Source organism: Lissotriton vulgaris, chromosome 3_1, assembly GCF_964263255.1.
Source record: "Lissotriton vulgaris chromosome 3_1, aLisVul1.2, whole genome shotgun sequence".
In the NCBI taxonomy this organism is placed as follows: domain Eukaryota; kingdom Metazoa; phylum Chordata; class Amphibia; order Caudata; family Salamandridae; genus Lissotriton; species Lissotriton vulgaris.
Window position 1 is genome coordinate 1,939,491,623 of NC_141689.1, and position 25,481 is coordinate 1,939,517,103.

At 46.5% G+C, this 25,481-nt stretch overlaps 1 protein-coding gene across 2 annotated transcripts in view; it reads right to left on the reverse strand.

Moving 5' to 3' along the window:
• Nucleotides 1-3,893: 3,893 nt before the first annotated feature.
• The window catches only part of MFAP3L (microfibril associated protein 3 like), a 217,928-nt gene continuing 196,340 nt past the window's right edge, over nt 3,894-25,481 (reverse strand). For both annotated transcript variants that reach the window (XM_086962427.1, XM_086962428.1), the window contains exon 3: nt 3,894-5,289. In XM_086962427.1, coding sequence (XP_086818553.1) covers nt 4,457-5,289 — 833 coding nt within the window. In that variant the 3' untranslated portion in view covers nt 3,894-4,456. The remainder of the gene's footprint in view (nt 5,290-25,481) is intronic.

Sequence of the window (25,481 nt, forward strand, 5' to 3'; positions counted from 1 at the left end):
TGTGGCGTGCCTGACAAGTCCAGAATGGAAGCGCCTTGAACTCGTTCGAAGCATTGCGAGGGGCTCACGCGGCAACAGGCAAGGCAGGGTTCTAGGTCTTAATCTAGGCGCGCATGAGGCATGGCAAAGCACAGCAACACACCGCATAAACAAAGTTAATCGGCTTGCGTCGACCCCCCACCCTTACAAAAAGTAAAGCCCCCGCTGGCCTTATTTTGTCAAGTGAAGTTAGTTAATGCCACTCCATCTTTATTGGAGCTTTGCCGACGGAAATAGGACGGGGTATGAAGAGGCCGGGGAGAGGGCGGAGTGGTTGAAGGTGAACAAGGGGAAGGAGTTCAACGTAGACGAATGCACAGATAGAACACGTAACTTTCATGAATCATCATGTATTCACTTGTACTATGCTTATTTGATAACATCTTTTTTTAAAGTGCGTTTTAAATCCACAAGTTGTGACATGAGGAGCTAACATCCATGTGGAATATAATAAAAGGGTTATTTTTGTAACCTGAGCATAGAGAGGAATGCAGGTTTTCATCATAAACCCGATTGTACTTTTTAAAACACTGTGCTGGCTCTGAGGTGACATCTAGTGGCGCGGAATTATCAGCTCATATTCCTGGGGTTTCAGTGTAGTTCTATCTTTTCTGTTCTTTTAGAGCCCTGCAGAGTCCTCACTACCTGTATTAGAATTCAATTCAGGACACTTCTTTACAATTACAAAAAGAACCGGCAGGGAGGTTTGTCCCACGCCGAGGAAATGTTCGAAAAAGAAAGTTTTCCGTTGAATAGTTTGCAGCAGATGAAAAAGCCTAAAAGAAACATTTGCGAACCGAGGTGCTCTACACCAGATCCAGAAATAATTGTTTCGAGCAACACATGGAGGGCAAGGTGATGTTACTATGGAGATTATAACAACATCAGAATGAAACACTGGCTAAGTCAGAAGGTCTGGCTTCCACCTTAAGTTTTTATAAATGCAGAACGTTTATAAGAAAAAATAAAAAAATAATTCAGTATACTTTTGAGATGTACAATGGTCCATCATGCAATGATAAACCAAACGATGAGTCTGGTGGGCCTGTCAAGATTTTTTTACCTAGGATTTTTAGGATCACGTTGTACTGCTTTCATTGATAAAAACCTTTTTAGTTATAGATCTGATGACGTGCAATGAATTTAGAGGGTCAAATAGAGTGAATAGACCTTTCATGATGGAGTGCTCTTGTGATGTAAAAGAAGCCCTCAAACAATGTGGTGGTTAAATCTATGGCCTGTGAAATAAGCTTACTATCCTATATCTCATTCAATTCCTTCACTGCACTGAAAGTGTAAATATATAGCTTAAAATATATTTGATATGTATTCTGTGACATCATATGATTTATAAAATGTCTGTGAGCAGCAATGTAAAACTTCTCCAGGGTTAGTGTGACAATGCAATAAGAATAAATTACTAAATAGTTCTCTTCCCATCAATGAGAATTATAGGGAAACACTGTAAATCATATGTTAGGACGTAGAGTTCAGAAGGAGATCCCCAAGTTCAAGCACTTGCCATTGTCAAAGATGACCAATGTAGCAACACGAAATGTACATTCCCGACTAAGCCTTGAATTTTTTTCACATTTACTTCCTGTACCTCCCTGCTTCCATATTTTTGCATTGCTAGCAAAAACACACCACAATGCGTATCTCAGCTGATGTCCGAGCATTGTTGCTTCACTTCTAGAGTTGTAGTAATTACAAATCTGATTATTACCTATACCAATCCATACTTATAAAAACTGCAAAGGGAGGATATGTTTTTTGAAAATTGATTAGTGACTACCTTTGGACAGGTAGTTCTATGAGATCAAGCCAATGTGGACATCAATAAACCCCTCTGAAAGGATACAGTATGTGCGAGTCAAAAGCTTTTTCCATACCTCCTTTTTTCGAAGGTAGCAAGGTTACACCTTGGGTTGATATGCAGCAAGTAAATAAAGTAATCAAAAACAAAATAACGGCGTCTTAGTTCCATATATCATATCAAGTGCTTTTCAAAATCTCAGTCTTTAGAGCTTTCATCATACGCAAACACTCTGAGCGAACTGTCAGTCGGTTCCAGTGGCACTCTACTCAGGTTGAGCAGATCGTAATCCCTAAAGAGTTACCTCGGAAGATGGTGGACATGCCACTCCAAGGTCAAAGGTGAACTGTAGCTGCATGAAAGGTCTGATGAAGAGGTTGTTGAAGGAACATCATGTGTGCCAAAGTACCAATTAAGGTGACAATCCAGTCATGCTGCACATACCAGGTCATCCATCAGGAGTTTACGGAGCTATAACTCTGGATTTCTTTGGTCTTATGAGGTCATGAAGAAATATCCTGGAAGTCATAGATGAATGCTTCATGTTTAAATGTATTATACTCTACAAGTTTAAAACAACTGGTATCAGCTCTTAACTATTTCTTCTGGGTGTGCTTGTTTGTTATAGAAGTCGAAAAACAATCGCACTTCCAAGGCTGGATGTTAATAGCATCAAGAAAAAAGCTCCTGAGGACACTAAAAATGTGGCAAAGAGGGCTGAAAATTAGCAACACTAAATGAAGTAGGTCCTTTGCTAAGTCTTCAAAGCATATCTTAGTAATTCAAGTGCTTCACTGATGAGTGACTGATACATCTTATTTTCAGATGCGCTGTCAGATGCAGCTCCATCAGCTGCGTCAAATGATGAGGCTCTCAGGAGTCATGATCAATGGAACAATCCCACAAAGAAATAACACAACATTCACAGGAGAGGCGCAAGGGATATGGACATCGAGAAAAGTGATTAGATGCATGTGCGTCAACACCACAGAAGGAAGTCATAAATGTTGTATAACATTACTCTAATATGGTTATTATAGCAGGAAGTATACACAAGAAAGCCTTTGGTATCATGTTGCATCATAACTAGCTATGTTTCTCACTACAGATGATTCACAAGAGCTGGTTGATCAATAACCAGTTTTAGACCCAGAGACTGGTTGTGAATATGTCACACCATCAAGTATGACAATTAGAAATGACCACTGACCAACGATCATATCTCACCCATCAGCAGATCTTGTAGAACCACTCAACATACCAAAGCCGAAATGTGTTATAATCACAAAGAAAGGGATAGGAGGGGAACTATTCTGTAACCAATTGGATGTTTTGGACTACTGAGCAAGATTTGAGGCTCCAGGCTTTGCGCTCCAATCTCAACACCGTGATGGTGGAGATGGAGGAGCTATTCAAGTTAGGATACACTAGGGGGTACATGGCGGGAACCAAGCTCCACCAGAAGGATGGCGGGAACCAAGCGCCACCAGAAGAAGGGGTTCTATAAACAGTTGCTATAAAGGGATTTTTTGAAATGAGGGCAGGTCTAACAGGCATTGCATATACAGATGCTTGGCAAACACACTACTTTCAGCATTCTTTCATGTTGTTCATCCCCCTCACCCAGACTTTTACATGTCAAATGTGGAATTTCCATCTCACTAAAGATGGTGACTGTCTGGAAGGAGAAAGGTCAGCGTATCACCGGGGTAAGTGCCCTCCAAGATTATTTTACAGTCCTGCCTTTCTTTTACAAGTTATTTCTTTTAGGTCTTCGGGCACTGCAGCACATAATTTCGTGCTATATACACACATAGTAGAATAGGAAGTTAATGTCTTCGCATCTGTTTCTCAAGAAGCTGTATGATTGTTTCCAGTGCAAATAATAAAACTTTTCTTGGCAAACAGACCTGCTTATCACAGTGCTTATCACAGTGGTGCCTCTTGTGCATTAGCTTAACCTGATGGCGATTTCAGAAAAGCAAAAATAGACATGTAAAATGAGGAAGGGAATGAGCAAGAGCTAGACAACATACCATTAAGAATTAATAATCCCAGTGTTTATTTTTGCTCTCCCACTGTGAAGTGTAGGTTCAAGAAAATTTAAATAAGGTGGCAACAGACTAAAAAGAACATGTCATGTTACCACAAACACCCTAGAAGTGACAATATGGCTTTACGTGATGAGTTAAAAGGCTCCTACCAGTGCCTTGTAATCACTAGGGATAATCTTACCGCTTGCTGCCTATGGGGCTGTGCCTTATGGCTTGTTGCCTATAGCGTGCTATAAAACACTGCTACTGCATAGCTGTGAAATGAGATTTAACTGTTTCTGGATGTTAAGCTTATGTACGTTCCAGACAAAGACTGTTGGCCTGGAGATCAATCGCATCTAAGCATACGAGAGGTAAATAATTCTAACAAACAATTCTGAGGGCTAGAAATTAAAAGACACAATTATGTTGTCAAATGAACATTGACATATATCTCCAGCATGCTTTACATATGATAGAGTCTCTTGATAAGGCTAAGTGGAATGTTCTTCTGACTTTCATAAGAAGCTCTACCTGACATTAATGATATGCATAGATTTTTTGGATACTATACATGGCTTTCATAAATAACGCATGCAGTGGAGTCCTCAACGGACACAACTGTGGTTAGCTTTGAAGAAAGTGCTGGTGCTTGTGCAATCGCTTCCTCCTTGTTCTCAGACTGTGCACTGTGCTGTGATTGGGTGTCAAGAGAATCTTGTGCAACTAATGGATGAACCGACACCCTTATTGCAATCTGCTGCGGGGGTGCATCATGGAGCGATGAGGCATCAGAGTCAGTGGTGGGAGAATCCCTGCGCTTTAACACATTTTGAATAGACAGCACCCCATCACAACCACGTTGCCCCTCGGGGCCGGGCCCCACTGAGTTCTGCCCCTGATCTTCCAGTCCAACCACCTCTAGAATGTCCTCCATTATAGTTCTGCAGTTCATGATAAGAGGTGGGAGCGGCACGCTCCTAGCCAGCTCCTCGATGTACCTGGCAAATTCCATTGTCTTGAACTGGGTTACTTTGGCAAGCTCGAGAGTCTTTGCGGATGTGATGATTGGAATACGCTTAGCAATTTCAAATGCCTTTTGCAGCTTCTCTGCTCCTTCTGTACGGAAAAAATCATTAATGGCTTTCTCAGTTTTCTTCAAGTGGCTGCTCATCATGCACAGCCGTGTGATGTTCAAGATCATAACAATGGTGAAAGCTACGAGACAGACAATCATATAGTAGATGCCCATGTCCCCAGTGGTAAAGATGACCCTCAGGGTGACCGTGTTATTTACACTTCCATGGGCATTGGAAGCCACACATGTGTATTTACCACGATCTTCAAAGGTCACACTAGTGATGTTCAACAGGCCGTCATCAAGGATCCACCACTTTCCATCTGCAAAAGAAAATTGAAAAAACATCAGGTCCAAACAAGATATTGTTCTGACGTCTCACATGAAATTCAGTTTAATTAGGGCTTCCATTTTAAACACATTTTCTACAGTATCAGGTCTTACATAACCTCATATTTTCTACAATACTCGAATGTCAAGTGAGCAAGATATATACCACTGCAAAGTGTATGCAATACATTTGGGATAATGCATACCCAATAACTCAATTTAAATATTGCTAATCCATGCAGAGTTTGTAAGCCACAGAAAGACACACAACCCATAGCCTACACATCTGATGATCTACCAGTCCTCCAAAACATAACATACACTATTTTAGTCTGTAGCTGCCTGGATCAGGTTTATAAAGACACTTATGTATCTTGATTTCACTGGCACTTTTAGGATGCTGAAATATTAAACTCTGAGCAGCAAAGTAATATGGTTTAACAGCTGAGCTGCAATTACATTTTTATATTACGGGTAGTGCAGTTAAAGCACTTATTCCATAGTAGTTCTATGTATACATTTTATGCTTGGACGGATCCCGGTCATTGAGCTCTCTGGGGGGCAACTGACATGTAAGTGTCTAACAAAGTAACCAAGTTGGAAGAGGTGCGTCGTCTGAACATGAAGATTTGCAATTTTAACATCTTAGGTGCTGCGCCTATTCCAACGGCCAACGGCACCACTACCTCAGGAGTGCTGCCGTCGGCCGTTGGACGTTCGAACCTCACCTGCGCAATGGAACGTTCAGCACTGGAGCTGGACGTTCCATAGCTGCTAAGAGGTTAATAACAAACCTCACTGAAATCTGAACCTTTCACAGAAGCCAAAAGGCGTGTGATGGTTATGGCTGTTCCACTCCAAGGCTGACCTGGTCTGTATGCTTCGCGTGAAATCTGATGCCATTTGTTGTCTGGAGGTGCATGTTGCAGCATCTCTATGTGATTGTCACCATATTTGTGCCTGTGCCCAATGATTGTGCTGCTCCTTGATAATTTAGCTCTGATCTTGCTAATGTGAGCTCACTGTTTACTCTGGGGAAACTTCAACAACGAAGCAGGAAGCTGCAGAGAAGGTTGGTGCTGGCATCCGTTTGGAAGGACAAGCCTTTGGTATGCCAACTGGAGTATAAATAGGCAGCGTTTATGTCAAGGGAATATTATTTTTCTAAGGGCTAGAAGAGACGGGTTAGTGTCTGTGTAGGTAATGATGGAACACCTGGTTCCACCATTCCATGAAATACAATTCTGAAGTAACTGTTACAATTCTTGTTAATATTTTGTTTATTAATTGCTGTATCTATCATTATATAGTTTGTTAGTTTCCTCAATCTGCATATTATGTCCTAGACCAGGGTGTTGATTTCAATAAAGTCCATAAATTACATAATGCGTTTTCTTCCCCCTTTCCCTTTTTCAGTTTTTAAACCAGGCAATTCATATAGAATAGTTTTAGATTATAGAAATATAAATGCACATACATGCATACATGTGTTAAAAACGCTCACAGTACTGAATTGATGACAACCGTAGCAAAAAATACAAAACAACATTAATAGCATCCACATCACAAAGGACTTAACAGAACATTTGGACATAATGGACATAATATTGGCTATATTAGCCCAACAGTGCTACAAAATAAACGTACACAAATCTTAGATTGGCAAAGTTTTAGCATAGGACTTCCTACAAAAGTATGCTACTTTGCAACGTCCAAACACATTGAGAAAGTTGCATGCCCTGGTGGGGTTTTTGGAGCTTACTTGCCACAATTTGCTGAGCGGGTTAAGCCACATATGATTTAACCACTCCTTCAATTTCAGAGAGAAAATGGACAAAAACACACACAGCGATCTTACTTGGACTGCAAGCAGACATGTTAAGATGAATTACTTACAGAAGTGGGGTAAAAGGACAAACCTAGCAATTATAGTTATCCCTAGCACTTTAGACTACACTTGTAGTTTAAAAGGAGGGGCTGGTGACCCCCAAAACATACAGATCACCTGATACTACACTGCAGAGAAATTGCTTTGCTCCTACAGAGAAAATTCTCACTGCAGTGAAGACCGCTATTTTGAAAGAGTGTCCACTTTCAAAGGGAAAAAAGTTATTGTATCACCTATACCTACTTTTGGGGCATATACTACAGCTAGTATCCTAAATGTGTGTGCACTACACCTTTGTTGGGTGCAGTGGACCACAATGCAAAATGCGACTGAAGTAAAGTTTGTACGATTCGACACTTCGAACTCAATTTTTACAGTGTGCACAGACCATTCAACAAACTCCAGATATCTTACCCATTCATTAGTAAAATAGATATCTTCATGCGGGCCAACTTCAATGGCCGACTCGCTGGATAGCAAGACATTCTCTCATAGAGCCTGGCTTCCCCAATGAGGGACCAAACTCGACCTCTTACACACCATTACCCATCCCTGATGCTACCTGCTGCTTTCTGTCGCCCTATTTTGCCTTAGACATGTATGGGCGTGCTACAAATGTAGATCCCTATATGCCTCAAAAATCCCCTTGTTGGGGATAGCAGCCTTCACTGACTCTGTTCCCCATTCTCATTTACTGAAAAGGGCTGCACAGGGAAATTAACACTCCCTCTGATTTAATTTCTAACTGTTCTCATTTGATATGCTCCAAGCAGACTATACGATCCCCTCTGGCCACTTTCTCATTTATGCTCAACTGCTGAGAACAATATTTTTGGTTAGAGACACGGAACCCCCAACGAACACGGTTATACGAGCACTCTATACATAAGGGGATAGCACACATTTATCCACTGGATATACCAAGCTCACCTCCAAAGTTGGGATTGTGCCGGAACTACACTTCAAGAAAAATAGGAACATGACATAGGCCGTCCGCTACATGTTTCAGAATGCCGCAGAGTCTTATCTTACCCACACACGGTCTCTCACAACTTACACTTTAAATATATTCAATTACATTTTCTGACCAGGGCTTATCTCGCCCCTAGCATCTTTCTAAGATATATCCAGGTCCGCTCTCAGCTTGTCCCCGCTGTCGTTCTCCTGATGGTGACCTTCCACACATGTTATGGGCTTACTTGGATGGAGTAGTTTCAGTACTGTACGAAACTACAGGGCTTCGTCTATCCAATTTCTTATTGATGCTTATACTAGGCCTTTTTCATCATTCTGATTCCAACACGGCTTAGACAAAATTAGTAGACTTGGGCCTTCTACTGGCGAGGTACTACAGTACATTACGACAGAATAACCCTGTATCACCGACAATTCATTCCCGGGGAGTGGCTACCACTCCCTGGCTGTTATCTGAAATCGTCCACTTACGTAGATAGGAGAGAGCAGACTTACGTAAATACCAAATAGCCCAAGACTGGGCTTTGTTGGCGGAGACATTTTTACATGCGGTTAAAGAGGATACGCGTTCCCTCTGACCACTCCACAAAGTTATAGCACTCTACTAGTTTTTCCACTGTTAGTCACTATCTGAGCCTCGGTTAATTATGACACGTCCAACACTGTAATGTTTATTACAATGCCTAGATCACCGGAAAGAGTCAATAGATTTATAGCTGCATGGTTAGCCCACTCTTCCCTTTGCAAAAGAAAGGAGCTGGTGGGGGGAGGGGGGAGCTGGTTAGGAGGGATTGTTAGTTTTGGGAGAAGGGGTAAGGAATACTTCATGAAACTTTGATAATTTGTGTTTGTTTCTATGCATTGCATAGCGATTGATATATACATCCTTGATGGTTTGTTTTGATATCTATCTCCACCGCCTCAGCGGCGTCAATGAGGTGAGAGTGTGATGTGCTGAGCCTTGGTGGGCTGGTTGCGGTGGCGCAAAGCACCGGACCCGTACCTGCCTGCAACAACAGCATGTCAGCCGGAGGTTACCAATCCGTAGATCAGCCCACTAATTTCTAGCTTGCTGGCCCACAGGGTGGGCCCAGGCGACGTCCAGGGGAGCCAGGGACCCGGCATTGATTATACTTCAGCTCCAACATTACCACAGAAGGGTCCTCACTCTATCACCCAACTCCACGCAATTGTTGCCATAATTGAGGCGCTCAACTCAGGGTGATGACTGGTGCTGATGGGAGGTGGTGCCTGGTGGCTGGGGCCCTTATGCCTCCAGTCTTTCACTGTCAGCACCATCACTGAGAAGCACATGTGGCTACATTGTAGCTGAAGAGAGCCTTCCCCCACAATGCGCCTCTACCCATCAGCGCCCAACATCATTGCGGGGTGCCTTGGTGCTCTGATTTCTGGCTTGCCGACATGGGGGTTATATAGACTGGAATCTGCAACTTTTTCGGACCACCTGCTTCCATTGTGGGGATTCCATCCACAGGGGGCTCTCACACTTGCATATTATACGTTGTACACTCCCCTATCTTTCCTCGAGGGCAATGTCATGACCCCCTGAAGACACCGGCCTACCCCATTATCTTACCTTTGAAGGGCGGTAAAGCTGCACCGCTGCACACTGGTGGCTAACCCCATCCTCACACTACATTAGGACAAAACGAGCATGCCTTGTTTGGGCGCACCACCGGTTGTGGTAGGCTCCCAGTATTGGACACTTTGTTCCCCCAGGTGACTCAGTTACCCTTGAATACTTTTCACCATACCCCTGCACCACCCTGGTGGGATGGCTTTTCATGGATCCTTGGGTGTAGGCAAGGCGGTGTGATGGGGCGCTGCGACCGGGAAACGGCTCCCTTGAGTGTTCCACTCAGAACACCTGCACATCACTGACGTGCACTACCTCACTTTGAATATCCACAACATACACACTGCCAGAAAATGCTTTGCTGTGTATTTGTATATCGAACGCCAGCAAGCGCAAATTGTCTTTTTGCAAGAGACCCTTATTACAGCGGGAGAACTAGACTGCCTGCGCAGGCAATGGAGGGCCCTTCTCTGTGCTACCACCTATTCAACGAGTGAGAGGGATGCCCTGATTTGGGTTCGACCTGGAGTATCCGTTCAGGAAACAAATGGGACCATTGATTGGGAAGGTCGCATTGCCCGCCTTGAGGGCCGGTCGGATATCCCACTGCTTCTCCTTGGCAGCATCTACGCACCTAACACCAAACAGGGGCCCTTCTTGGATGCCCTTTCAACTAAGCTTGCCCATAAAACCAAGATGCCATGGGTGGAAATTATAATTGTGTGCTTATTCTATTACTGGACAGTTCCAAACCCACTGTTCCTCGCTCCTCCCTACATGCCCAGGAGCTGGGCAGGCCACTGGTCCCTCACAGAAGTGTAGCGGTCTCAGCACCCTGAATCCAGACTATACTCCTTCCATTCCATCCCGCACATTCTAAAAGTGTGGCTTGACCGATTCCTCTGCTCTGCCTCGCTGGTAACTCTGTTTCACCACACAGATTATCTGGGATGAGTAGATTCGTACCATGACGCACACGTCATGGATCTTAAATGACACCCCCTTCATCCCCCACTCTGACATGGCAGCTACCGTGAGATTGCTTGAAAGACCTGGTGTTCTGGGCGGAGCAGAGTGACAACATCTGACAGCATTTTTCTGAGACCCAAAACACTGTCTCCTCTCGGACGCTGGAGTGGGACACCTTCAAGGTGGTAATGTGTGGAGCTTGATTTAAACAAAATTCTGGGGTCCATAGGATCTTGGAGAAGTCCATAACCTCCGATGAATGCACCCGGCAGAGCTGAGCAGAGAATGCAGACTCGTAGATGCAAAAACCGCTTACGTTGCCCTCCTAGAAAACCTGCAAAGTTATAACTTCACAGCCCATGCAGCAAAAGTCCATCGCAAGGGAGACAAATCCAGCAGGCTCCTGGCCTAGCTTATCTGGCAGGAGTCTGGGGCCCACCCAATCACTGAAGTGGTAAACGTAGCAGGCTTTACAGTTTGCATGCAGCATGATATACTGTAGGCCTTTTATGACTTATACTTGTCTGTATAGAAGGCCCCACCCGACACATTGGCAGATCTTGCCACCACATTTCTGGCATGTATAACCCTCCCATGCATTCTGGCCTCCACCAGGCCATCCGCAACCTAGCCTGAAACAAAGCACTGGGGCTAGACTCCCTGCCCATAGAGTACTACAGCACCTTTTCTTCCTCCTGGCACCTTGCCTGGCAGCAATGTATAATGCAGCATTAAACACCGGTGAGCTCCCACACTCACTTTGCAAGTCCCTATTGGTTTCACTTCCCAAGCCAGCCGGAGACCCACACACTGTTAGCCTCTTACAGACCCATTCTTGGATCAGATTACAAAATCCTGAGCAAGGTCCTGTCCGATCGCAGAATATCAGTCGCCTCTTCCATGTACAGGACGAGGTACAAGGGCGGTTCCCACGGTCAGTCTACCTTATCCTTAATGTGGGGAGAACTACCCACCCCCTTGGGCGTTCTCTTCACTAAGGCTGAAAAATCTGTACAAACCATCAGCATTGGCGTGTTCTGTACCAGGACGGTGTTCCATCGTGAAGTCCATCCCCTTTAGGGAAATGGACCACCTCAACAAATTCAGATTCTCACCCCTCATCTGCATTAACTATCAGAGGGGCCTGTGGTCTGTCTGAACCCGGAAGTGAACACCAAACAGGTAGGGTCTCAACTTCTTCAGCGCCCAGACCACAGCAAATGCCTCACGCTCTATTGCACTCCACCTCTGTTCCTGTGGAAGTAACTCCCGACTGATGAAGGCTGCGGGTTGATCTCAGCCCTCCTCATTCACTTGTCACAGCACAGCCCCCCCCTCATGCTCTGAAGCGTCTGTCTGGACAACTAATTCTTTCGAGAAGTTCGGCGCCTGAAGTACGGGTGCGGTGCACATGGCAGTCTTCAGGGCATCAAAAGCCTTCTGACAGGTGTCAGTCCAGTTCACTCTCTTGGGCTTCTTCCGGGAAGTCAGCTCCATCAAGGTTGCAACGATGTTGCCGTACCCCTTGACAAACCTCCTGTAGTACCCCGTACTAAAAAAGGCCCTCACCTATGTCTGAGTCTTTGGGGGTTCCCATGCCAGGATGGTCGCGATCTTGGGTTGCAGGGGTGCCACCTGACCGCTCACCCACCTGGTGCCCCAAGTACACCACAGAACCTTGCCTGATCTGGCACTTGCTTGCCTTAATCGTGTGGGCTGCCTTTCGCAGCGCCATCTACACTTCCCAAAGTGCCACAAGTGTTCCTCCCAACTAGCACTGAACACTGCGATGTTGTCCAGGTAGGCGGCACTGAACTCTTCCAGTCCCCAACCTCTGAAAAGTGGCAGGGGCGTTCGTCATCTCAAAGGCCATAACCCGGAACTGGTAGTTCCCATCTGATGTGGAGAACGCTGACCTGTCTTTTTCCCCATTGGTCAAGGCGATCTGCCAATACCCAGACGTTAGATCAAACGAGCCGAGTTATTAGACAGCCCCTAGCGGATCTACGAGCTCGTCAGCTCTGGGGATGGGGTGCGCATCAGTCATCGTGACTGAATCGAGTCCTCTGTAGTCCACACAGATACTGTAGTTCGGGTGTGGCTCTTGCTGCGGCAGCCTTCGGGACCAAGACCACTGTGCTGGCCCAGGGGCTGTGAGACTACTCAATTACCTCTAAGGTAAACATCTCGGAGACCTCCTCCTTGATGTGAGCTCTGACCCTGTCAGTCACTCTGTAAGCCTTGTGTTTTACCAGAGGACTGTCGCCAGTAGGCACGTCGGGGACGCACCACTCGGTGGCACCGGGAACCAGGGAGAACAAGTCAGAAATCTGCTCCAACAAGTGGCGACAATCTTGCTGCTGCTTGGGCGTCAGGGTAGTCGAGAGGCAGACCCCATCCACTGACCCATCCTGCTCTGTCGCCGACAGGAGGTCCGTGAGAGGCTCGGTCTCCTCTTCCATCCCATAGTCCTTAGTTAATAGCATGCCCACTTCGGACCTCTCTATGTGGGGCTTCAAGCGGTTGATGTGTAGGACCCGCAAGGTAGGTGACTTCACTCTTGCGCTCCACCACCTCGAACAGTCCGGTCCACCTGTCCTGGAGTGCACAGGGTTCGACAGGGGCCATGACCCAAACCTTTTGTCCAGGTTGAAGCTCAATCAGAGTGGCATTCTGCTCATACCACTGCTTCATTTCCTCCTGGCTGGCCTCTAGATTCACCTGAGCAAGCTATCTGAAGAGCCTAGTTTGGTTCCTGAAGGCCAGCATGTAACTGTACACATTCTGGGGAGGTTTCCTAGGCAATTGCTCTCAGCCTTCCTTGATCAAACTCAAAGGTCCTCATACTGGGTGCCCGTACAGCAGTTCAAAGGGACTGAACCCTAGGGATTTCTGCTGCACCCCTCGGTGCGCAAACAGGCATGGCAAGATGACATCCCATTTACGCCTCATGGGTTCCTAGAGTCCCATAATCATGCCCTTGAGGGTCTCGTTGAACCTTTCAACCCGCCCGTTACCTTGGGGGTGGTACGGAGTGGTGAACTTGTACGTTACCCCACACTGCTTCCACAGCGACTTCATATAGTTCGATAAGAACTTTGTAGCTCGGTCAGACACTACCTCTCGGGAAAAAATCCCCATCAGTGCATGTCCCACCAAGGGGGCCGTCACTGTCTGGAGAGGTATGTCTTCTGGGTACCGGGTGGCATAGTCCACCAAGACCAGGATGAACCTGTTGCCCATGGCTGTCTTGGGGTCCAGTGGCCCCACAATGTCGATTCCCACCCGCTCAAAGGGGGTACTGCCTACCGGGAAGGGCAGGAGAGGAGCTTTGTGCTTCCTCCCGCTCTTCCCACTTGCCTGGCAAGTTTGGCAGGTCCTACAATGAGTGTCTGCACTCTTTCGCATCTGGGGCTAGTAAAAATGGGTGACGAGCCTTTCGAAGGTCTTATCCTTCCGCAGATGTCCAGCTAAAGGAACATCATGAGCCAACCCCAGTAGGAAGGCTTGGAAGCACTGGGGTACCACCAACCCAGGCTCCGCAACCTTAGGCTCGCTATACAGGAGGTCGTTCTCCCAATATAGCTAATGTGAACCGGTCTGATCACCTGCTGCCTGGTTTGTGGCCTGTTGCTGCAAACCCACGAGAGAGGGACATTTATTTTGCTCTGCACAAACTCTTGCCTGGAGGGCCCTCCTTCTTGCTGCCAATGGGTCAGCTCAGATAGGTCCCCCAGTTCAGCCACTTGTTCCCCCGTCGGTACCAGGAAATCCCCCTAAAGATCTGCTTCTTCCTGGACTGCCGGAATGGTGTGGGCTGACTTTCCGCGCCCCGCCCTCTTCTCCTCAAGGCAGGTCTCTGGGCCATACTCTCAGACTCCAGCGTCTCTTGTACACCCTTACTAGCTGCCATTGCCTGGGTGGTCACGCAGGCCCACTCCGGCAAACCCAACATCACTAAGTGTGCAATTCACTCCACCTTCGCCCAAGGGGAGCTCTCCAAATCGTTGCCCAACAGACAGTCTACAGCCATGGCGGGCCTCACAGCTACTTGAAGAGTACCTGAAACCCCCCCCACTCAAAGGGAACCTGAGCCACCTCACACTGGCTCTGCGAGTTGTCCGCTGCAACTACGGGATAGACTGCACCTGCTCTTTGGACCCCAGTCGACAACTGACGGTGGTCACACTTGCCCCGTTGTCTCGTAGAGCTTCCGCCCTATGGCCATTGATGTATTTCTTAGTGTTATCAGGCAGCTGGGTCCCCGGGACCATCTCACAGTCTCCTAGCGAGACAAGGGCACCACCGTCGGTCATGTCAACACTCAGTCCTCTCCTAGCAGGTGCGCTCTCTAAGGTGTATAATGTATCATTGGACACGGCCACATTTCCAAACAAGTGGAAGAACGCACGGGTTAAACCACTCTTAAAAAAACGCTAGCGGATGTGACTGAGTTGCAGAATTACAGACCGATCTCACTCCTCCCCTGCTGTTCCAAAGTTCTGGAGACACTGGTAAATTAACAGCTATCCATCCACCTATAACAGCACAACCTTCTGGACCCTTCCCAGTCTGGCTTCCGTGCATCTCATAGCACGGAGGCGGCACTGTTGGAGGTTACAGACACCATAAGGCTGACACTGGATAGAGGAACTCCAGTGATCCTAGTCCTCCTTGATCTGTCAGCTGCGTTCGATACCATCTCGCATAAGATCCTGCTTGACAGATTGAGGGGGATTGGGGTCAAAGTAGGGCCATCAAGTGTTTTCAAAGTTATCTGTCAGAGCGCACCCAGAACATTCAGTTGGACTCCTTTGCATCACAGACCATAGTGGTGGACAGGGGAGTTCCTAAAGGATCAGTCCTGAGTCCCACCTTGTTCAACGTATACGTCACTCCCTTGGCAGATATCATCAGAGACCATGGCTTTGAGACCATCTCATATGCGGATGACACGCAGCTAATTGTCCCCATTGAGGAGGACATTATGTCAACTTGTTTAAAATTTCTAAACTGCATGTCTAGCATTGCGAGTTGGATGAGGATGAACTTTCTACAACTGAACTCCTCAAAAACAGAAATCCTGCTGTTTGGGAAGGCTGAAGCAATTTGGTCTCCTGAGTGGTGGCCTGCCGGGCTGGGGGAAGTCCCAGCGCCTAAAAGCTGGGCTAAAAACTTAGGCATCAGGATAGATGATAAACTATCGATGGAGGAGCAGGTGAAGTCCTTGGCTGGCACCTGCTTTGGTACGTTGAGGATGCTTAGGAAGATCTTTCCCTGGATCCCCCTTTCAGTGAGAGAAACACTCATCCAGTCGCTCCTGGTGAGCAGACTGGACTATGGTAACTCATTGCAGGTGGGAGTAAGGGAGGACCTCCTATCAAGGCTACAGGTGGTAGAGAACACAGGAGCCCGTGTGGCACTCAACAAGCCGGTGCGGACCCCTTTCGCTCCTCTATTGAGCCAGCTTCACTGGCTCCCAGTCAGAAAACGAGCTATTTTTAAGATGCTCTGCGTGGTCTTCAGAACACTTCAGGGGAAAGGCCCCTCCTATCTTAGAAACAAACTCATATGGTATCAACCAGCCCGACAACTGAGATCAAGCAATGGTAACCTGTTGTGAACTCAGAAAATACACAAGGCAAGCATGGGTGGGAGAGCTTTCTCTTATCTGGCCGCTACCCACTGGAATAACCTGCCACAGAACATTAGTGCCTGTGGCGTACTATCCAGTTTTAAGAAACTTTTAAAGACATGGCTATTTTAGAAGTGCACACTCACCAGACCTGCTGTCTCAAAGCACCGAGAGATCCCCCTGGGGATGATTCGCCTGCGCTCTATAAATTAATAATAATAATAAAAAGGGACTTTTCTGCAGGACCCCACACACATTGGGCACCCATCTTCTCCCCTCACAGGGCTGCACTCGCCATCTGACGGGGGTGCGAGCAGCGGTGACTTGGAGTCCTTGGAAGGACAGTCCGCAAAACGGTGACCCACTTAGCCACACGTAAAGCACGTGAGGGGCCCCTCTGAACAGGTTTACCTGTCGGGCCTCTGGTTTCTTTTCCTGGGGAGGCTGGGAACCTTTCCCTTGGTTCTCCTGGGAATAACTTTGGGGCCCTTTCTTGAACTCCCTCTGTTTACCCTTGTCCCCCCCACTCCTCTGCTGGGGACCTGGCGGAGTCTCCCACATGACCCTTGTGGACCCTGGTGCTGACCCAGTGGTCCGCCTCCTCAGCAAGTTTCCTTGGATTGGACAACTTACTATTGATCAAATGCTGGCATAGCTCTGGAAAACAGTTAGCGGACAAGTGCTGCAATGCAAACAAGTTATAGAGCTCTTCAAACATTTCCACTTTGCTACCCTTTAGCCAACCATCCATCGCCCTGCAGAAAAATGACTGATACTCCACCCAGGTGGTTGCCTCTAGCTTCCTACAGTTCCTAAATCTCTGCCTTTACACCTCTGGGGTCAAACCATATCTCGTCATCAGGGCACCTTTCATGTGGTCGTATGACATCCTATGCTCGCTGGGCAGGTGTAACAAAGTATCCCGCCGATCACTCTCAAAGCGACCCCACAACCCCACTCCCCAATCCTGCTCAGGGACCCAGTGGGCCAACATTGCGATTTCGTAGGCTGCAAACCACTGCCCTATGTCTTCCTTTCTCTGGAACTCCTTTATCACATCTTTGGGAATGTGGACTCACCCTTCTGCAGGCACAGACGGTGCGCTGCCACCAGGGGGAGTGAGCTCTAGACCCTTTGCCTTGATCTCCAACTCCCTCAAAATTCGCTCATGCTTCAATCGCATTCTCTCCCTTTCCAAGGACACCCGGCTATTCTCTAGATCCCTCTGACCTTCTATCGAGAGCTTGGCCATCTCCAATTTGTGCTTTCGATCTCTCTCCCTGTCCTCCAACTCTGCGGGAGACAGGCCCTTGGAAGAGGGCTGGGACAGTACCCCTGCCCTGTCTAGAATCAACGGGCTATCCGGCTGCCCTTCTCTGTCCCCGGCTGGATCCACCACCAGCACGGGTGCATTTCGTGCTTTGACCCAGGTCCTCAGCGCCTTTTGGTACACCTCTTTTCTGGAGATACCAGGGGTCGCAACCTTCAATTTCCAGCAGAATTGCTTTAGCTGTTTGACATCGTAATATTCCAACCTCTCTTCCTCGAACTCGAGATCCGTGGATGCAAAGGATGCTGGTCGGCACATGATAGCGAAAAATTGGCGGTTCCAACGGAAAGGAGCTTTGCTTAGGACGTGGTCGCGTTTTGGTCTGCACTCCCTAGTAGTGTTCACCAATCACTGTACATGCATCACAAATGCAAGTCCAAATACCAACCGCTGACCACCAATGTTAGATCCCGGAGTCTCTAGTTGGCAATGGTATGCACCTTTGTCAAATAGAGACCCTTCGTCTACGTCAGGGCAAGGGAGTTGCACACTGAAGATAACCCCTGCTCACCCCCTTGGTAGCTTGGCACGAGCAGACAGGCTTATCTCAGAGGCAGTGTGTTAAGCATTTGTGAACACATACAGTAATGTAGATGAACCACTACAAACGGACACCACACCGGGATGTATCAAAAATAATTAAGCTTTATATATTTATTACAAGACCTTAACGACAAAAATCCACAGTACGAATATGCTTTATGGTTACTTAAAAGTAGGCTTTAGCTTCAAGTTGTCTCTGGCAACAGATAACCCCAACGGGAGTTGTCACTTCAACGCACAACAGAGTTTTTGGGTACAGGCCACCTGCGAGGAGCGCAGCGTCGGGCCCGGTGTCACACCTGGACTCTCAAGGGATTGTACTTCTAGAGAAACATACAAAGGATCTTCTCGGTGTCAAGGAGGGGCGATGACATGTGGCCAGGGTAGCGCTGGGTCCTTGCTGCAGGGGAAAGCAATGCAGCGGGGCCCGGAATGGGGATGCAAGCAGGGGCCGCTTTGGTCCTTACAGAGAGGAGGTGACGTTACGGCAGTGCCGGCACCACAGGTCGTTGATGATGTCTTTGAGTCAATGAGTGCTCAGTCACTCTTGTCAATGATCAGCTCCATCAAGATGATTATCTCGGAGTCGGCTGCAGTACAGCGCCAGGTGTCGGTCTACCGGGCGAGTCGGAGCAGCGCTCACGGTCTCGTTGCAGTAAGTGGCGTCGTTAGCTAACTGGAGTTGCAGAGTTCCTCTGTAGCAGCTGAAACCACAGTTCTAGCTCCGCTCAAACAGAAGAGGTGAAGTTGTTGGTATCCCTGCGTCTTCAAACAGGAGGCTAGCTTGCTCTAGCCCTTAAAGAATGTTTGGCAAGATGATGAAAGTTTCTTCCTTTGTCCTTTCTACTTCTCCTTGGCACGAGAGACACCACCACAGGCCAACCCACTCAGGCGCTCTGGCAGAGGGGCAGTACAACTCCTGCGGTCACCGGGCGCTCTTCCTCGGCAGAGGGTTGTCTTGTCCATTCCCAAAGTGATCCTAAAGATATGGGGGCCCAGGCCCCAGTATTTATACTCATGAATCCTCTGACGGCAGAACCGGTTTCAGGTGCACTCTGCCAGTGCGTGTCCTCTTCCTTTGTTGGGACGGGCCAGGGTCTTCAGACTCACCATGAGGAGGGGTGCCGACGTTGTGGGAGATGGCCCATCTCTATTCAGAACCAGGTACCTACTCCTCCCTACCACTCTCAGGACAATCAGCCTAGTGCCGTCGTGCCCTACCTCCATAGTCCCCCCAGCCCTGTCACTCGCAAACCCAGACACACAATACACACACTAGCAGAAGCAGACTGGATGGTCAGGCAAGTAAATACCGTCTTTCTAAAAGGGGTATTTTCAAACACAGAATGTTCAAATCAACTTTCCTAAAAGATGCATCTTATCATTCTGAGTTCAGGCATACTAAACTCGATTCTCTACCTGGTTCCTTGGGTCAGTTAGGATTATAGGGTGCTTCCATCAAAACTACCCAGTCTGGCCTACGGGGAACAGGTAGCCTTACAATAGTGAAAAACGCGCTCAGGTCTAATTCGCTACCAGGTCACGCCACACACTTCAGGGCATGACCTGCCTCCTACGTACAACGCACCCTGCCAGTAGGCCTTCTGTAGGGGTGACCAACATGTCGCAGAGAGAAGGTTCACAGACCGGCAGCAGCACAGGCTGGATACGGTGCTTTGCGGTGGCAGGCCTGAGTCATACTTTACGAGCTGCTCCGGCGGGTGGCAAAACCGGTGCTGCAAGCCCACCAGTAGCTTTGGAATTACAAGCCCCGGGCACCCTTGGTGCACGCTACGGGGGTCTGACAGTAAATCAAATACATCAATCATGGAATCACAAATCAACAGTACTTTACTCAGGGAGCACTTGCACTGCGCACTGGACGGCTGTGGTGCAGTGCCCAAAGCGTCTAAACCAGCAAACATAAAAAAACAGAGGAGGCAATCCATCAAAAAGAGGAAGGGAGACCCACGCCAATGGTGCCAGGCCTAACACAAACCTATTATGTGTGCCTGCACAAAGCAAAGGGATCCAAAATCTGCTAATACGCGTAACCAAGGGTAAACCAAAGTAGGCCCAGAAGAGGAAATACTGCAATAGCAATAAATAATGCATCAGCTTTTCCAAGATTTTACAGATTTTTTTTATTCCATATCAGTTATCTACAGAGACTGAGTTAATTTCATTTATGATCAAGTGCTCTTAAACCAAACTTCAGCTTTCTTGCTTCCCCTTTTCAGTGTAACTGGTTGGGAGTAAGCACACAATAGGTATTATGGTCCAGACAATCAATCCCTCTGATATTCTGCCAAGTAGCTCAAGATGTGATGCAATGTGCCACTGGTTGATGGGAAATAACTAACTCTCTCCCATACTTTGAGGTGTCTGCAGGCCTAACCATGATACCAATAAATACAATACAGATGGTGGTCCTTTGTCATAGTTAGCATTTCAGTACTGTATTTAATATCTTAAATTCCTGTCACCGGTTGAAATCTTTTTGTTCCAGGCGGCCTGGGCTGTTGATTAATTAACTCTTCATAATTTTTAAATGCTACATGAACAAACTACTAAGAGCTGGCTTGTCCACTCGCATTGTAGGCAGGTTACTAGGAGACAGTCTCCATAAGTTTTATATCTCAGTACATTTCCTGACGAGGGGTCGAAGCACTTCACTCACTGCAGCACACCCCTTCAGAAACTAACGTTAGCGGTTAGTCCAGTGTTATTGGCATTAGTCGTGTGTACTCGAGCAAGCCATTCCATGCATTCATTCCAGTTTCTTTGTGGTAGATAAAAGTCATAGTAATTGGAAGGGGGATACGCAACTTCATGCAGATATTGGGTGGGGCTGATAGATGAGTTAGAGGAGATTAGGTAGTGTTAAGTTACTTTCCAAAAAATAGTGAGAGGTTGTGATCTTTAAAATGCATTGTGGGCAATATTGCAGAAATACATAAATAGAGATTAAGGTAAACATTCATGTGACTTAGATGTCACAACAACAAAAGTTGTGCTCAGAGATATGACACATGCCGAGGATTGAAAGGAAGGAGAGAGGCATAAAAAAGGAAAACAGAGTGGTGACCATTAGAAGTTGTAAGTAAAGACCAGTTGTTCATGCTGGAGTTTAGGACTATAGAGCACATTTTAAGAGATAGTATGCAATTTGGTGCAAGTCTGTAGAATGAAACAACAGAAATTACACGTGAAGACAGTACCATATTACATAGTTTATAGGTGCTACGGTAGGGTCGAACAGTTGAATATAAGTATCCAAATACAGCTACTTGACATAACTACCTATGGCTTTTAGTATTATTGACGTTAATACCAGTTTTCCACGTGGCATAAAAAGGGGTGCACGGAGCAATGAAAGCGATGATGTTGGCTCCACCATCCAAAACACGTGCATAATGAAGTGTGAAGACATTGCAAACAGCCTTTCTGAAGTAGCAATCAGGGAGAGACGGAAGGGCAGGCCTGCACAGAAACGTTACCACTTTTAACACCATAATCTGCGGAATCACTCCTTTCCCCTGCCATCCAACAAACAGCAGGCGCTCAGGAAAATCTAATCAGCATTCCTGTGCAAACAGGTCCTCATTGAATTTTTTAAAAAAACCCTGCCTCCATCTTTCCTCACTTCACTGTCTGGGTCTCCACCCTCTGGCGTTAGGAATGCAGTTAATACACTTCCTCTGTCCGGGGAAGCTGTATCCACCCTCTATCCTGTGCCATGCTAAGCCAGGGTCTGTGCTAAAATGTATCCTATTGGTCCCAGAAGACATGCGTTGCACATGGTCTCACTGTCATGTATGAGCAATAGATACACTATGTACACACATTCTAGACATGCCCACAGAATGTCAGCACAAACATCTGAGTGTTATGGTGAAGCAGACCAGTAGGTCGTACTCCCTCCTTGAACAGTAAGAGGTTTGCTCAGGATCAATAATCTTTCAAAAGAAATCGGCACATTACCACCACCATTTTATATAAACAACGCAGGACATGGATGGCAGACCCATGTCAGTGGAGAGGTGTGGTGCAGCGGCTAGGGCAGCTGTCTTCGGAGCACAGGGTTCACGGTTCGATCCCGGCGGCAGCTCAGCTCAGCACCATGTGACTCTGGGCAATAGCTCACTTAATTTCCCTGACAGCCCCCAGCGCCTTGAGACCCGTAAGGGTGAGTAGTTTGAACTTTACAAATATGGATTCTATGAAAGATGACGAGTTTGGTGCTCCCCATTTAGCAGGCCATAGAACAGGGTCTGGACATTGGCTTTATCAAGAGATCAGCACATATGGTAAATTAGCATTCTAGCTGGGCCCAAAAAACAGTCAGGATGCGTGCATTTGTGTCACTCAGGGCAAGAGAACACATCCCTATACAATGCAGAGGACATTAAAGCCACCACACAGGCTTATTAATATGGAAACTTTACGTTTTGAATAGATGAGTTCCACGTAGCTAAGAAACGGATTTGGCAATTTTTACTAACATGAACTTCTATAGAGTAATGAAGAACGTGAATGTTAGCCATATCAGGAACACTTGTTTATTAGATGCTTCTATACAAGGCAACATATCTGATTATGAATCCCTGTTACAAGCCATCTATAATGTAGCTTCAATATTCTTTTAAGCGCAGGCAAAAATGAACCCCAAAACACCACAAGGATGATACTAAAATTAGCTGTGAGTGAGGTATCTGAAGTTCTGATAAAATCTGTTTAAAGTACTTTCACCTCTGTCTTGGGAAATAATTTTAACTGAAGGGCAGGCCTGCACCCAACTAGCGGAGGGTGGCCAACTTTGGCTGCCAAAGGCAATCCACATTTCGAGGGTTCGCTCGAGGGCTTGTCCTATGACCAGGCCCTGCACCAACCTACACCTCGTGGCTGACACCTGCTGGGCACAGTCAAAAGCTGTGTACAGTGTGAGCTGACTGCAGGGCAAAACCTGTGCCATGCCGCTGCACATGGCCAATTGCCAAGGTTGGGCTGCCAACTCTTGCTGCTGCCAACGACAAGCTTTGTATTTTTACATTTGTTGTGGAATTGAAGATCCTTCGTGGGGTATGCGAACCTTGTTTGCATTTGTGGAACCTGGGAAAAGGCAAACATGGGTCCATAAACTTGCAGTGATTTCAAAGTCTCATGCCCATGAAGTTTGCACTTGGGTTTAAAACCTGAAGCCACGATTCACAGATCTCGGGATGCTGCAACCCCTCACTAGGATCCACAAACTCCATGGCAACGTTCTACTTCCAGATTATTTTTTTTCTGCCTCAAGGAGCAAAGAATCCTACAAGAGTTAAAAAAGAAAAATGTCACTTTTGACCCCCCTTCCTTATTTTTAGGTCAAGCTGGTTAGATCTGCATAAAACCCAGAACCCAAAGCGGATGTACTTATTTTTGGAAAGTTTCATGCTAGTTTGTCAAAAAAAAAAAAAAAAAAAAGAAGAAGAAAGGTTTAAACATTTTTTTAAACTAGGCAGGAGTCCTAGACCTAAAAAATTGAACCACTCTATACCCTTAAAATGTTTTAGCCAACTTTCATAAAGATGAAGTTGTCCATTACACGGCCCTAACATATACCAATTCAGTAAGTAGTCACAAACTCAAATGGCGATTCAGTAACATGTTACAGAATCAGAATTTGTGTTTGGGTCACACCAAAAGGCCATTTTGTGTCGCAAGCAGTGCAATTTAGCAAATCTGATCCTTTGCGACCACAAAAAGAGTTTGTGCATCTGGTCCCAAGTTCCAACTCATGAGTCAAACATTCAGACATGCCCTACTTCTACTTAAAATAAATGATTTTGGGAACCAGATTCTCTCTATTGGAATACATATTCCTGAAGGTCAAAATTAGTGAGACAGGCACTGCTTGAGAAGAGAGTTGCTTACATGTCTGCAGTGTTGTCGCAGAAGACTAGATACCTTTCCTCATTCCTCTACCCAACACAAGCCCCAAACCTCCATCAACATCCTCACGCTATGCTTTGCCAACTTCAGCACAGCTAGGGTGCCAATTGACTTTAGAACATCTCAAATACGTCCCAGCAGCCCATATTTTGAGGAAGTAGGCAGCTGGAAATCACTCATCAGTGAGAGCTACGTAAAGATATTCCTCCCAAAAAACCTGAATAGGTGGGCAAGGCCAAGCGAAGTGTGGAAAGTCAGCCCCTGTAAGGATACATTTTAAGCATCTGGCATCTACTCGCATGATGAGGGTTCACAGTCCTACAAAGGTGTATTAGATTTTGTGCATGTATTTAAAATGAAGCAGTCTGTGTCTGCCACAAAGGTTTAGGAGTGCTTATTAGATAAGAGCAAGCAACATTAATTCAGGGCTCAAGGGTGCCGAAGGGTAAACTGCTTGCCTAGAGCCCCATTGCGGGAAATATATATTTAAATCTAAGGTGTAGCATTTACCCTAGCATTTAGGGGTGTCAAAGACAGAAAAGTTCCCCATCAGATCACCCATCTAAACAGCAGTAGTTTTTTTAGTTATATGCATGCTTTGGTTTCAATCATCAATGTTAAGGTAGTGCTATTAGGTAATTTTACTCCCAATGAATACACCACTCCTCTGTCTAAAGTTAAACTGAACTACTGTGCGGCACAACTAAAGGTGATCAATGATTACGCTTTTGCAGAGCAACAAGATCCAGCCTTTATGGAGGATGGGAGACTACTTTCCCAAAGGGGTTACTTGTGGGTACTCTGTAGTTGTACTAACATATAGGCGGTGCCAGAATTCTACTGCAATAGCAATTCAGACATGGAAGTGAGCAACTAAAGTAATTGGATGTGAAGGGAAAATTACTTTTGAAACACCATTGGGGGACTGCGATGTATTGCTGAATATGACAATGGGATTAGATAGAAATTTCAAAGGTGGGGGAGATTGGGGGAAGTGAGGGCATGTTGACATTCGAGAGTCTCCAGGTCCAATATGATATGAGCTTGCAGAATCCCATAGATACCGCTACCTGCAGGTCAGACATTCCCTACAGGGTTACACGAGACACCCAGAACAGTTACACAAGACACCAAGAAAAGACAGTGGAAGAGACCCTAATTGGAATACAGACTGTTGGCAGCCCTCCTTAACTGCCATGGGTGGAGTGATCTATGCAATGCTAGTCCAGAACTGCAAGCAGCATCTGGACAAGCTACAAGATGGATGTGAAGAGGAACTGGGCACACTCAAGGAAGCAGATTTGACAGAGGCTT